Below are 15,172 nucleotides of genomic sequence, written 5' to 3'. Positions count from 1 at the left end.
CTCAGCCTAACTCCCATCCAGGAATTATGCTTATTTACTAATATTTCAGGGAAAAATCAGATAGAAAAAACTAAAATGTTTATAAAAATTTTATAAAAATTCAAATTGTACAACTTGATAGCGTTGACACTAAAGCATAAACCAGCGTCAAACACCCCAAAACTCCCAAAATTCCTGAAGATTTAAAACTTTTCCAAATGGTTAAAGGGACAGCTGTCGTTGACTTTTACATGAATTTTGACAGGTTTTAGATGGAGTATTTTCAGATTAAAACTTTTAGCAGCTTCAGGGTATATTAAATCTCCAAAAGTTTTGTTTTTTCCTCTAAAAATGTTAGTATTTTTACTAAAAAATTTTGACTAGAAAAAATTGAGTTTTAATAAATAACCCCCCATAATACCATTATTGGATCTATTATCCATTATCTAGAAAGGTCCAAAATATGGGAATGTAATAAATAATCTTGTATGGTAACTAAGATGCATAAATCCAAGTTGGAAGCAAACAAATCTATTGGATTTTTTATAATGTTTTGGGAGTGAGGACATTTTAGTTTATATCAGAAAACCAAATTCAATGTCTGTGAAGCTGTATTATTATAAGTTTGGATGAGTGCTGCACAACAGAAGTCAGGTGCTGAATAGTATATATTATTTATCATGGCGATATTTCCTCTCCATTCTGCCATCAGGTTTCATAACACCATTTTCACTGGTTAAACAGATATTGTATCTACAGTAAATGAACCATAGATAATCAAATAAATAGGATTGCATTTTACATCATTATATTGTTCATTGTGTTGTGAGTAGTAGCTGAACTTGTGACTTTGTGGTAACATTTGCAACTGCAATATAAGATAAAACAGTATAAAACATTTTAGAGTACAGAAAAACACATAAGCTGTGGAATTTCTGATATCTGCTTCACATGAACCAAGTGTGGCGTTAATTTGTCTTTTTTTAAGTAAGATATATAGACGTGTCTAGCAGCAACCATTTCTAATTCTAACAACAAACTTTAAAGGCAATCATAAGGCACAGTCTATATTTCTGAAGATTTTACCAACACAAATGAATGCAATCCTAGTAATAGAAAGTTAAGTCATAATGATTTGCATCATTCTAAGGCTTCTGTGATGTTTTTAAAAGCTTGTACAAAATCATTGTTTGACTATAAACAGCGAGGCACATTTATCAAGGGTCGACTTTCGAATTCATGTGAGTTTTTTTAAACTCCCTTAAATTCGAATGAATTTGAAATTAGACTTGGGGAGATTTATTAATAAATTGATGAACTGACCCCTGGACCTTTCCCATTGACTTATACTGTAATTTGGCAGGTTTTAGGTGGTAAATAATCAAATTTGAGTTCTTTAAGGGTCAGAGTATGATAAATCTTGAAATTCAAATTGAATTATAACTCAAATACATTTTGGATAATTCACAATTCGAATATGAGAGTTTTGACCAAAATTTTTTTTTGAAAATTTTAATTTTCTATTCGACCCTTAATATATCTGCCATCTAATGTCATAGTCATCAATGCAACAATAAACTACATGTACAATTAATGTGTGGAAATGTAGCTATCCACAGCCAAAGAATAAGAGGTTGGAGCACAAAATGCAAAAGGCTTTGATATACAGTAGATGTGTCCATAATAAAAATTGAAATGATCATAAATGGGCCTGGTGATGGGCTGCCCATCTGTTTCCAAATTATTTCTCTGAAAGTTCTGTGTACAGCCCGACCCCATAAGACTATACTGTAAGTCTATAAATACTCCATGGAGCAGATTTCTCCACGTGTGAAATTTAAGGGCACAGCAGAAAAAATCACTCACTATTTTTTCAGTGAGTGAAAGAGTTCTGATAAATCCAAGTGGGTGAGTTTTTCTGTGTTGATCTCTAATTTAACACATTTGACACAGCAAATTTGTCCCTAAATATTAACATATATTGTTTTGTCACAATACATTTATACAGCTTTTATTTAATTTTAATTTTCACACACTATGTAAACTATGTATAGATTGCACTTTCAAAGGTTAAAAACAATTGAATGTTTCTGTTGAAAAAAAATAAAAATGTCTAGTAAAGTCTGTTTATTGGGTCTGTTATTATAATGGACCATAATGTTAGGTATGCAGTTGCCCATTATTACAATGGCATGCTTGAGAAATATTCTGCCTTCTGGGTAAAAGTGGTGATTTACATGCACTTTCACACTTTGTTAATTGCATTTGCATAAATAAAGGAGCCCTATATTACCATTTTATGTTTAGTATGCTGGGCAAGAATAGAAGGGAACAAAAACAGCTCATGAATGGTCTACCGCATTGGATGCATTTTACTAAATATGGTTATGGCAATGGCTCAGTTTTTATGCATTACACTAATTAACCTTGCTAATTACAGTAGGGATATAAAAATTAAAATCTGTGTGCTATGTTAAAATTAAAGAAATGAAAATAACCATTTCACAGAACTATTATGTTCTTTAGGGGACTGTGGTTCTTAGTGAAGCATTGGCTAATTAAAAACACCAGGAAAGATCCTGAATAAACCATTATTACTAAAGGTTACTTTCACACTTGAGTAGTATATGTCAAAACACCTTATCATTTTTTCTACAATTTGAAGCGCAGTAGCCAGTGCAAGGTAGAGAAAATTAGGAACGATTCTTATTTACTTTTCTATTTTTATGACCGTGCTCCATAGCCTACTTTATATTGTTTGGAGATCACTGTAAACTGTTTTTAAATTGTAATGATACAGTACATGTCAACTACATAATAATGTAATTGATGTTGTCAAGCGAAGTGTTGCTTGATCTGAGTCATTGATACTGTGCTTAAACATAACATATTTACTGTGGAAAATGGAATCTTTGTTATATGTATAATGTCTGGGAAATCTTGTATAAAAATAGCATTGCTCCAACAGCCCCCCCTCCTAAATGTAGTGATTTTACAACCCCTCCAATAAAATAAAGGAATCATTTCTCAGCCCACTGCAAAGGTACTGTAGGTATGAATACTTCTCAGGCTGTAGTTCCCATGCACTGTACTAGTTTATTGTAACACCAGTATAATTAATATAAGGACATTTTGATTTGAGGATCCATTGTTACACAGTTAAGTTAGTCCATCATTTTCAATCCTTGCAAACAAACCCCAGTGTACATATATACACATGCTTATACACACCAGACCTGTATCTATACAGACATATATAAAAACAATATACACCAGTATCTGTAGTATAGTACTGTAGAATTTGGAATCACAAAAATCTTTGATATTATTCTTGTTTAAGAAATCATCCAAGCCACTTTTAAAAGCATTCATAGAATCTGCCATCACATGGCAGGACATTTTACAACTTCACTGCCCACACCATGAAGAACCACCTATGCTGCTTCAAATGAAGGTTGGCCTCTGGTGTATTGATCCTTTGTATGGGAAAAAAGATACCCCACTATCTGTCTATAATGCACATGTAAAGAATAATCATGTCTCCTCACAAGCTCCTCTTCTCCAGGTAAAACAACCCCAACCTTAACTATCTACCCTCATAGTTTACATTTTCCATCCCTTTTATCAATTTAGTTGCACATATATTCTTTTTAAGGACTGGAGCCCAAAACTGCCTTGCATACTCCAGATAAGGCCTTTATTATAACTCTTTATTTATTTGAAGTTTTAACAAAGCATTGCATATCATCACATTGCAGACTCATTTACTCACAACAGAGTCAGTGGCCTAACAACAAGGCATACACAATCGCATGAGAAAATTCCATTGAATAACGCCCGTGGGCGCACACCTTGTGGCATGGAGACAGAAGCATTAGGAATGGATATGAGCCTAGCATCGTGGACTAGGCCAGTAATCAAAAATTAAGAAAGGAACAAGAAAAATAAAAAAAAATAATAAAAAAAAATATAACCAAACCGTAAACCATTTGAGCCCGGGGGAATCAGGGGAGAGGACCATCTGCTTACACAAAAGGAGGAGGGTATATAGACTCAAGAGTGATAGTATCCCTGAGGGAATGGGCAGCTGCAGGTGGGATGGAAGTCAGGTAGAAATAGTATGGATCAAGTCCCAGTGCGACCATACTTTATTAAAGAGCATCAACTGGGATCTGTGTAGGGCAGCCAAGTATTCCATCCGCCTCACATCCTGGATGGCTGTTTTGAGTTCGTTGGCCGAAGGAGCTCTCTGAGACTTCCAGTGTCGTGCTAAAAGACGTTTGGCTGCAGTTAAAATAAGGTTGGCCAGTTTCTGAACAGGGTTCTTTAATCTGGGAAATGGTTTCCCTAAAAGGAATGTTTGCGGGTCTAAGTGTAAGGAACGGCCCAGCAGAGGCTCAAGCAATGCTAAAACTCCCTTCCAATACTCCACCAAGAGAGGACATGTCCAGAATATGTGATACAATGTCCCTTCCTCACCACAGTGTCGCCAACATGCCGCCGAGGCAGTGGGATATATAGAGTGCAATCTGGCAGGTGTCATATACCAGTGCGTGAGGATCTTATAATTCACCTCTTTATGTGTCACACATGCCGAGGCCTTCCGGAGGTTTTCCCAAATTGTAGACCAGGTATGTAAGGAGAGCTCTACTCCTAAGGTCTGTTCCCATAACCGCATATATCTATGTTTCACAAAAGAGAGTTCAGTGTCAGTCGTGAGGATTCCATAAATATCCGAAATTAAACCCCTTCTGTGGGATCTAGTGGCCATAATAACGTCCAGCGGGGACTGGTTAGGAGGCAATTGGGGACCAAACATCTTCAAGACATAGTGCCGGATCTGCAGGTATTGATAAAAAATTGCATTGGGTAAGTCACCATGTTTAGCTCGTAACTCTTGGAAGGTGAGAAGTTTACGAGTCAAGGAGTTATAGAAATCCTTCACCTGCGTCAGATCATTCCCCAACCAGGGTTGGGCAAAAGAGGCAGAGAGGCCCGGGACAAAGTCCGGATTACCAAAAATCGGGGTCAGTCTGTGAGGGCCTTTAACAATATTGTAACGTGATCTGGAATAGTTCCACATGGCCAAAGTCAGTTTCACAGAGTTTAGCTTAATGTCCTTCAAGGGAATCAGTTTGTTAACATCCCACAATAAAAAGGCAACTGTATACGGAAACATTACATCATTTTCAATCGTGACCCATTTACCACAATGTGATTTGGCAGACCAAGCTACTGCTTGCCGCAGTTGTGCTGCTAGGAAATATTTAAGAATATCAGGTGCACCCAGGCCTCCCCACTTAATTGGGGTCACTAATACCTTACGGGCAAGCCTATGGGACTTGGAAGCCCAAATGAATCTAATAAGTCTAGCCTGTAGAACCTTCATGACCTTGTTAGGTATACGAATAGGGAGTGTTTCGAAGTGGTAGAGCAGTCTAGGGAGGGAAACCATCTTGATAGTGGTCATCCTGCCAAACCAAGAAAGCGTGTGGGAGGTCCACTTTTCCAAGTCACTGTAGATCTGGGAGAGAAGAGGGGCGTAATTTGCCTTGTACAGCGTTGCATAAGTGGGAGTGATCCTGACACCTAGGTACTTAATATAGTCAGATTTCCATTTATAGTTAAAATTTAATTGTAGGAGTTTGGCTTGGGAATGAGGTATATTTATGGGGAGGGCCTCAGATTTATCCTGATTAATCTTGTGATTGGAGAGCTTACTAAAGGTGTCTAATAGAGCGTGCAAATTTGGCAGAGACGTCAAAGGGCGTGTGATATTGAGTAGGACATCATCCGCGAATAAGGAGATTTTGTAAGTCTTTCCCCGGTGAGCGATGCCATGTATATTCGGGGAATTCCTAACAGCTGTAGCCAGGGGCTCAATAGAGAGTGCATAGATAAGGGGAGAGAGAGGGCATCCTTGGCGTGTGCCATTAGAAATCGGAATGAGAGAGGAGAGGTGGCCCTCTATTTTAACTGCAGCAGTGGGTTTAGAGTAAAGAGCTGAAATTGCATTCCGGAAGGGACCCCCAAAACCCATCAGATCTAATACCTTGTTCATGTAAGCCCAATCAAGGCGGTCAAAGGCCTTCTCCGCATCTAGACTCAGGACCAGGAGAGGGGTTTGAGTAGTGTTTGCAAGGTCAATGAGATTAATTACTTTCCTAGTGTTGTCACCAGCCTGTCTGTTGGAGATGAAGCCCACCTGGTCCTTGTCTATTAGCGAGGGCATAAGCGCGGTCAGGCGATTGGCCATAATTTTACTAAAGACTTTGAGGTCTGCATTTAGTAAAGCAATTGGGCGATAGCTAGCACAGTTCTGGGGGTCCTTTCCTTCCTTCAAAATCAGGGAGATATGGGAATATAGCATAGAAGGAGGCGGAGTGGAGCCCTCTAGGATTTTATTGAAAATAATGAGCAATTGCGGACCCAGTACCTTATAGAAGGTCTTATAGTAGAGATAAGTAAGACCATCTGGTCCGGGGGCTTTTTTCGCTGGCGAAAATTTAAGGGTGTCCTGAAGTTCCTCCTCAGTAATAGGAGCATTAAGAGTGGAATTAGCTTCCTCAGTTAAAGTAGGTAGGTGTGATGGGGAGAGCATGTCCTGGATATGTCGTTCTAAGTCTCTAGCGATTTTTGGGGGGGGGATGGCAAATTGTAAAGGGAACTGTAATAGGCCTGGAACGTGCGAAGAATCTGGTCCCTAGTGTGAGTAAGGTTACCATGTTTGTCTCGAATTGATAAGATAGCTCTTTGAGCCTTTTGATCCTTCAATTTGCGGGCCAGGAGTGTGTGAGCTTTATTGCCAAATTCGTAATATCGTTGTCTCGTGTATGTGATTGCCTTCTCCGCCTGTGAAATGGCTAAGTCTCGTAACAATCCCCGAAGAGAGGTAATGCGAGCTAACACAGGAATACTTGGGTGTCGGGCATATTTGATCTCTAAATTTTTAAGTTGACGAGACAACAGTAATCTACGTTGTGCCGACGAGCGTTTCAGGTTAGTTGCAACTGCTATGAGTTCCCCTCGCACCCAAGCCTTATGAGCTTCCCAGGTCACAAAAGGCGAGGAAACTGACCCCTGATTCCTCTCAAAGAAATCCTTCAGCCCAGTCGCTAGTTGTGTTTTAGTGGCCTCACAGGTCAATAGAGTCTCATTGAGTCTCCAGCGGAAAGGTTTACGCTGTAGGGGCGAGATCCTAAGTGTCATCTCGACCGGGGCATGATCAGACCAGGTGATCTGGTGTATGTCAGCAGAGGTTAAGGCTACCAGGGAATCGTGGTTGATCAAAAAGTAGTCTAAGCGCTGTTGAGAACCATGGGGATTGGAGGAGAAAGTAAATGTTTTTTCCGTTGGGTGGCATACTCGCCAGGCATCATACAAAGTGTTCGCTCGGATAAATTGTCTAAAATGTTTAGAGTTTCTCTCTCTATCACTATGGACTGGTTTACCCACTCTGTCTAAGGTGGTTGAATGAAGCAGATTAAGATCTCCCCCTAATACAAACAAAGAATTCAGAGGAACATCAATTTTTTTCATTACCCTTTTCAGAAAGGATATTTGCTTTTCGTTAGGGGCGTATACGCATGCAATGATTATCTCCCTGTCGTACAAGCGACCTTGGAGTATGATATATCTCCCTTTAGGGTCGATCTGGGACTTCGTAACCTGTAAAGGACAATTTTTGTGGATCAGAATCGCTACTCCCGCCTTCTTAACAGGAGCCGAGGATAGAAAAGAGGTGGGGTAATGTTTGGAGAACAATTTAGGAGAATCGGAATAACGGAAATGCGTCTCCTGAACCATAAGCACCTCCGCTTGTAACCTGTGAGCCTCCTTGAAAAGCAAATATCGTTTCAGGGTACTGTTCAAACCCTTCACATTCAATGAAACAAACTTAGCCATAATCACATTGCACGAAAATCTGCGGTCTTACCTCTCCCAATAGAAAGTGGGTGGGGGAAACCCCCGGGCTCAAATAATAAAACAAAACAACGGTAGGATCAAAACATTGAACATAATAATCAGACATAAGTGTGAAAGCTTCCGATGGTAATGCTTTCAATTGGTGGTGTAGATGCGGGGCAAGGTCATGCCGACCACCTTGCTCCAGGTGAAGGGGGATGTTGGATCTGCTCTATTTTGAGGTGCCAGGCTAATGACTTGAGGCAGACTGATCTTTAAATAAGTGGTATTTATTTACAAAGGAACTAAAAGGTATTACATATAAAGGGAACTAACTAACATGGAGGGAGGTAGAAAGGGATAGGGAAGGATGCAATGGAAGGGAGTGGAAAGTGACTAACTAATAAAGTATTTACAATGCTCTTTATATACACATAAGGAAGACCATTCAAACAAACATACTACCCTGTTCCCAAAACAGCCACACCCAAAAGACAGTCCCAGCCAATCAGGTCGATGTTAGCTTTTCTTGAAGATGGTTCATCTCTTCTTAGATAGACAAGGGACTGAAATCAAGTTAGGATGCATTGTGAAAGAAATCCCATAACCCAATGCTCCAGGTGTCCCTTTGTTGATCCAGCAGAGTGTCATTCCCTTGGGAACTCTTGCTATCCCTGCACCCACACCAGTATGTCCAGTTATTTGCATCTCTTTGATATGGACATTACTGTAGCTACAAGGATTGTTTTATGGCAGGATGACTGTTGTCCAGGCTTGCACCTTCACAGTTGCCATTGATGGAAAGGCAAATATCTGTTAACCCATTGCGTGTATGGGCTTATTGTTGAATATCCAAAATTCAGTACTACATTCCCCACTTTTTTTTTTGTGTGTCAGAATGACAAACATACTTTTGGATATTCTATGAAAACAAACATAATTACTGTCGTGGCAAATCCTCTTCGCAAGTTGTGGCAAATCCTCTTCGGACCTGTGGCTCTCTCGGTGTATTATGCCAATGGGCAGGGGACATACAACAATACACCATTCACTCACATTCACACATGATAAAATATGGCAATAACATCGGTTTTCAATACCACCAAACATTGCACATGACATATACACATGCATTTCATGTAGCATAACATCAAATTAAACTTTATATACTACAGACATTTGTTCGCTAGTCTGCATATTCTTATATTAATGTTATTTTTATCCACATAATGCCTTCTAACTTTATATTTAAATTCACTTCTATGTAAAAACAACGAACCACATCATTAACTAAAAACAAATATTAATAACATACTTATAGTGATATATATATATATATATATATATATATATATATATATATATATATATATATATATATATATATATATATATATATATATATATATATATATATATATATACACATAAACATACTTATTCTATGATGAAAGTTGTGCCCTATGTTTTCCATTTAACCTAAACAATGTGTGAGTAATGTTGTTCTGAAACCTGTTTTAATAAAATTCAAAAGTTCTAAACACATTTGCCTTTCAAAATATAACCAAACTCTGTTGATCCAGGGCCCAAATTTTTTCTATGTAGTTTCATGGATCCTCGAAATAAAAGAGCAAGAGCAGGACCATATGCGTAGCATTATTATCTGTTCAATACATTCTGTTTAAAAAAAATAACATAAAATGAGAGCTGCAAAAAAAACAAAAATAACAATAGAAATTGTAAAAACATTTTCATGTATCTTTTGGTGGGTTTTAGGAAAGAAAAACTATGATCACCCCCCATTTGGTACCGAAAAACATAGGTACCATTATGCAAGTAGAGAGCAAAAAAAAAAAATTCAAAATTACACGGTCTGCTATTTTTAGCAGTGTTTTGATTAAAACAATGAAGATACTAATACTGTATACAAACTAACACAAAACACTAAACAGAGACATGTAAAACAAAGATAAACACATTTACATTTAACAACACAAATACATGAACAAAAACAAATACCTGTGGACAATAAAGTTAATAATATACCAAGGACACCAGTATTGTGAAGAGATGTTATTGAGTTTAAATATTGTTTTTTAAATTGTTTGCAAACAATTATTTTACTATTGAGCTCATTGATTGTACCACGTGGTTTTAAAAACAATACAGTTATCCAGTTAATCAGGGTTATTTAGTGTAAGACACAAAGTCATCAGGTGCTGTGCTCCTTAAAACAAATCTACAACCTGTTGAAAAAAAAATCAATTTTAAAATCACAGTATCTTCTTCATTTTACAGGGTAAATGGACAATCGTTCTTCCACTAGTACTCTGAAAAAGAAACATACATATAATTAATATACATAACATTACAAATAACATAGTACATATCCATTATACAGTGGTCATGGCCATATCTAGTTTTAATTCCATCACATTCCTTGTCATTAGAAAACAGGCATATTTGTGTTTGGTACACCCTGGGCAAACTGTGCTATATTGTCCATTAGCATTAGCATAGCAATGTGAGACCAACTGCTGTAAAGCCACAGTGGAATGTTCACCCAAGGAATAAAGGGTGGGGCAGTTGTCCCTTCTTTTCCTGTTTTACAGGGAGGTGTGTGAAATTCCCTTTTGGGCTCATTTTGGCTCTCTTTTTGATCTCCTGCACTATTGGAACCTGTGTCTATGTTATCAGAGGAGACAACAGTTTCAGTCTCTGAGGGAGGGCTATGGTCTAGGAGATGATCATTTAGATTTTCCTGTGCATCCCCCTCTTGTCTCTGTATTGAATGGATTGGGTAAGTATCATGCTGATTGGCAGAAGTTCTGCAAAATCGAGCAATATGACCATACTTACCACAACTGTAACATTTCCGTGGAAATCTCCTGCTTTGTTTTTTTTTATAAGCAACAGAAATATGTCTCTGGAATTCAAAAGACTCCTGAGACCAATCCCTAAGTGTATTTATAAAGTTGTTGTATGAGGTGGCATACCTAAGGGCAGTTCTTGTGTTGTAATCAACATTACATTTATTTGCCATTGAGTAGAGGAAATTGGGCTCATCTGGCAACATATCAGGGCAGTTGAATACAACTTTATATAGGGAGAGATAATCAGTGCAAAATAACATTGGATCATCTCCTTTCCTATACCTTGCATTCTCCAATGCATTTGTACCTCTTATATCACGCCCACCCAAAATCCTTTGCAACTCTCTTAACCTTTCAGTGGTACTTCCCCAATTTTCATTGATATTGGACAATGTCCCAATGTGCTTACCAACCGGAGGCCTAAGTTCTGCAGCCAACTGATATGGGAGCCATGCTCTAAGCAAGGCACATGCATCTTTATTTCCAAGGTTATATTGTTTCACCACGGCTTCTAATTTATTGTAAAGGCTAATAGGGGATAAATTAGTGTCAAACTTTCCCAATATCTGGGTCAAACTTATAACCTCTTGTATTTTCAGTGCTGAGTTTGAATGAATATTATTATCAGTTGGCACATATGTATTATTGATTCGTTGTCTGGCACATTCTGATTGGGGGCTAAAGAGAGTTGGACTAGGTAATGTTTGTGGTCTTATACCTTGTTCTCCATCTTTTATCTCTTGCTCAGTAACAGGGCAGACACTTACTGGGACATTTAGTTCATATCCAGCCTTGCTTTCTAAAGATATCACCTCTTGTTCTCTGAGCCTGCACCTCTCCTCACAATCCTTCAACTTTTCTTCTAACAAATCATTCTGTTTGGCTAACAGTTCTACCTTCTCCCTCAGTTCTTCTAATTCTGAAATATGCTCTTCTGAAGTGCTAGCTGCTACAATAATTGACTCACCAAACTTTTCCAAGTCTTCTCTAAACTGGACCTTTTCATTTCTCCACTGTTCTGCCTTATTCTCAGCAATAACTTTCATCTTTAATAATGCTAATATTTCATTAGCCATTTTAATTTTCTTTACCATTTTTGCAAGATGATTACATTTTACTTTATTGTTGTACCTTTGACACTGTGTCAGTAGACTTTTAAACTGATGTGTCACAGACTCATCTGCACATGAATGGTAATCAGCTGAGGCATATTTGTTTACATATCTTTCAACAAATTCCATGTTTACAACAAACAATACACACTACAAACAATTACTTACACAAACAAAACACTAAGCTTCGCAACAACAACAAACTATACCTTAGCTTCTACACAATAACTGACCTTACTACCTTACAAAAAGTGTTCCTTAACTTCTTTCCACTAAAAAAAAACAGAAACGTATCTAATACAACAACTTTCAGTTAAAATTGGATAAAAGAAACATATACTTACCTGTGTTAGGCTCCAGGCTTTCTTTTCTGGTCAGACCTTTAACGCGTCAGTCTCAGGCTTCTCAAATCTTCTCAGCCAAGCAGATTCCTTTTCCTTACGATGATGGGTTTAGTTGAAATCGTCCCATCTGGGGTGCCAATATGTTGGATCTGCTCTATTTTGAGGTGCCAGGCTAATGACTTGAGGCAGACTGATCTTTAAATAAGTGGTATTTATTTACAAAGGAACTAAAAGGTATTACATATAAAGGGAACTAACTAACATGGAGGGAGGTAGAAAGGGATAGGGAAGGATGCAATGGAAGGGAGTGGAAAGTGACTAACTAATAAAGTATTTACAATGCTCTTTATATACACATAAGGAAGACCATTCAAACAAACATACTACCCTGTTCCCAAAACAGCCACACCCAAAAGACAGTCCCAGCCAATCAGGTCGATGTTAGCTTTTCTTGAAGATGGTTCATCTCTTCTTAGATAGACAAGGGACTGAAATCAAGTTAGGATGCATTGTGAAAGAAATCCCATAACCCAATGCTCCAGGTGTCCCTTTGTTGATCCAGCAGAGTGTCATTCCCTTGGGAACTCTTGCTATCCCTGCACCCACACCAGTATGTCCAGTTATTTGCATCTCTTTGATATGGACATTACTGTAGCTACAAGGATTGTTTTATGGCAGGATGACTGTTGTCCAGGCTTGCACCTTCACAGTTGCCATTGATGGAAAGGCAAATATCTGTTAACCCATTGCGTGTATGGGCTTATTGTTGAATATCCAAAATTCAGTACTACAGGGGAACTCCCCCCTCGATGAGGGTAACATGGGTTAGCAACCAATAGACCAGAGAAATCTCCATGTCGGTCTCCATGAATAAGGAAGTAGCAGTCCAAAAAGGACCTCGGTAGCCAAAAGGCAAAACGTGGCAAAACTCTCAAACTGCGTACTCAGCGCTGGTGCTGTGGTTTTGGGGATGCCGGATGATCTGGCGAAGCCTCCGAAGGCCCAGGGGACCGCTGGTACGGTGGTGCGCTGCGAGGGCGCTCAGATGGACGAGGCGGAGAGGGCGAGGTCTGTCATCGGGTGGAAGGTCCGGCCTTGAGGCCTAGTCTTTTTAGCAAAGTGGGGCCCTCAACAGGGTCCCGGGTCTCGTAGTGAGTGCCATTGCGGGTAGCCACAAGTCGGAAGGGGAATCCCCAGCGATAGGGAATACATTGTTCCCGAAGTGTTGCGGTGACAGGTTTAAGGGCCCTTCTCTTCGCCAGGGTGGCAGGGGAGAGATCGTTGAAGATCTGGAGGGTGTCCCCGTTATACACAATGTCCCGCTTGTTACGTGTCGCCATTATGATTTTCTCCTTAGAGGAGAAGAAATGCAGCCGCAGAATAACATCTCGGGGTTGTTTAGATTGTGGGGGCCTCCCAGTCAGTGCCCGATGGGCCCGATCCAAGCGCCACTCACCCTCAGGGAGGTCGGGCACTAAGTGTTGGAACAGGGCTAAGAGGTAAGCATTGAGTTCAATGTGGCCTACCTCCTCTGGAATTCCCCGAATCCTGAGGTTCTGTCTGCGATCTCGGTTTTCAGTGTCCTCCTGTTGGTACTGGAGTTGCTGAAGCTCCTGTCGGAGGGCTTTGTTTTCGTCCTCGAGGTGGGACACCTGCTGCGTAATCTCCTCTGCCGCAAACTCCAAGTGCTCCGTCCGATCATCAATATTTTGCACTCGGTCCCAAAGCTCTTTAGTCGCTTCAGCAATAGAAGTGCGAATCGTGGATTTGAGCTTCTCATGTAGCTGCGACAGCTGGGTTTCGAGTATTTCTTCGGTGACGGGGCTCAACCGACCTGCGGCTTGAGACGGGGATATCGCTTCCGGCTCCTGCTCGTCAGGGGTTCTTGGCGGGCCTGCCACCACGCGGGCGGGAGTAGCTTTGACCGTGTATCTTTCCATAGAAGCTTTTTGTGGCAAATTACCACGTTTGCCCATGCTCACTGTGGCTTCAGGAGATAGTAGGGATCCCCGGTGCTCAGCAAATAAAGCTCTGGATCGCTAATAACAGGGAATTTAGGAGACGTGTCACGGAGCTACTCTATTCTGCGGCCATCTTGGTTGCGTGCGCGCATGCGCCCCCCAGATAAGGCCTTTAAAGGGACCTATAAAGATGCAAAATTATGTTGCATTCCTTGAGTTAATGCTATTTTAAATGTAGCCACAGAATGACACTACCTGGAGTTAGACACTTGTTCCCAAGATCCTTCTCAATTAAGCATACCTCCAACAGATGTATGATTGAGTATTTAGGGAAAAAAAAGAACCAGCCACAGCTGTTTTGGTTATATAAAGCTTCCAAAACACAAAACAATACATGAAATAATTGCATGAAGGCTAAGGGACAGATTTATCAAAGGGTGAGATTAGAAATCACCACGAAAAAAACTCATCTACTTTCTATTCATTCCTATGGGATTTTTTAAAAAGTATTTATTAAGTAGTGAACTCTTTAGGGTCCATTTTGGATTGCTCATCACCACAGAAAATGTCCTTTATATTCATATCAATGGGATTTTTAGAAATGTATTTATCAGTGGTTGAAAGTTGCTTCTGCTTTTTGGCTTAAGCAATATTTTAAGAAACCCACCTTGAGTTTACACAGAGGGTTTCATGCCAAAAAAAATCTTAGTAATCTTCATAAGTTTGCCCAAACTGGGCAATTAGTAAACTTACACTGGATTTCATTAAAGAATGCGTGTGCTAAAAATGAGAATCAATCTTAAGTGGGCCCCCAACTTTTAACCATTTATAAATACATTTCTAAAAATCCCTTAGAAATTAATAGAAAGTGGGTGAGTTTTTCTGTGATGACCTCTAATCTCACATATTGTTCAACCTGCCCCTTAGTCTTCATGCAAGGGGGAGGGAACACTGGTTAAATATACTGTACGAATCACTGTGGGTAGATTATTGATACT

The 15,172-nt window shown here is 39.4% G+C and overlaps 1 protein-coding gene and 1 long non-coding RNA gene across 2 annotated transcripts; both read right to left on the bottom strand.

Annotated features, from left to right (window-relative positions):
- Positions 1-9,976: 9,976 nt before the first annotated feature.
- LOC121394293 (posterior protein-like) lies at positions 9,977-12,215 on the bottom strand. Its single transcript, XM_041564904.1, has one exon. The coding sequence runs from the start codon at positions 11,996-11,998 to the stop codon at positions 10,331-10,333; it is 1,668 nt and encodes a 555-aa protein (XP_041420838.1). The 5' UTR covers positions 11,999-12,215; the 3' UTR covers positions 9,977-10,330.
- Positions 9,977-12,469, bottom strand: LOC121394294. Its single transcript, XR_005961624.1, has 2 exons — positions 12,214-12,469; positions 9,977-10,214 (listed from the first exon to the last, which is right to left on the bottom strand). It is a non-coding gene; the product is annotated as an uncharacterized LOC121394294 (long non-coding RNA).
- Between the last annotated feature and the right edge of the window lie 2,703 nt (positions 12,470-15,172).

This window comes from Xenopus laevis, chromosome 5S (assembly GCF_017654675.1).
Source record: "Xenopus laevis strain J_2021 chromosome 5S, Xenopus_laevis_v10.1, whole genome shotgun sequence".
Classification (NCBI taxonomy): domain Eukaryota; kingdom Metazoa; phylum Chordata; class Amphibia; order Anura; family Pipidae; genus Xenopus; species Xenopus laevis.
This window is presented reverse-complemented; position numbering and strand designations above follow the sequence as displayed.

Excerpts from the sequence above, each read along its gene's own strand:
- LOC121394293 (XM_041564904.1), bottom strand. The coding sequence starts at position 11,998 with ATGGAATTTGTTGAAAGATATGTAAACAAATATGCCTCAGCTGATTAC.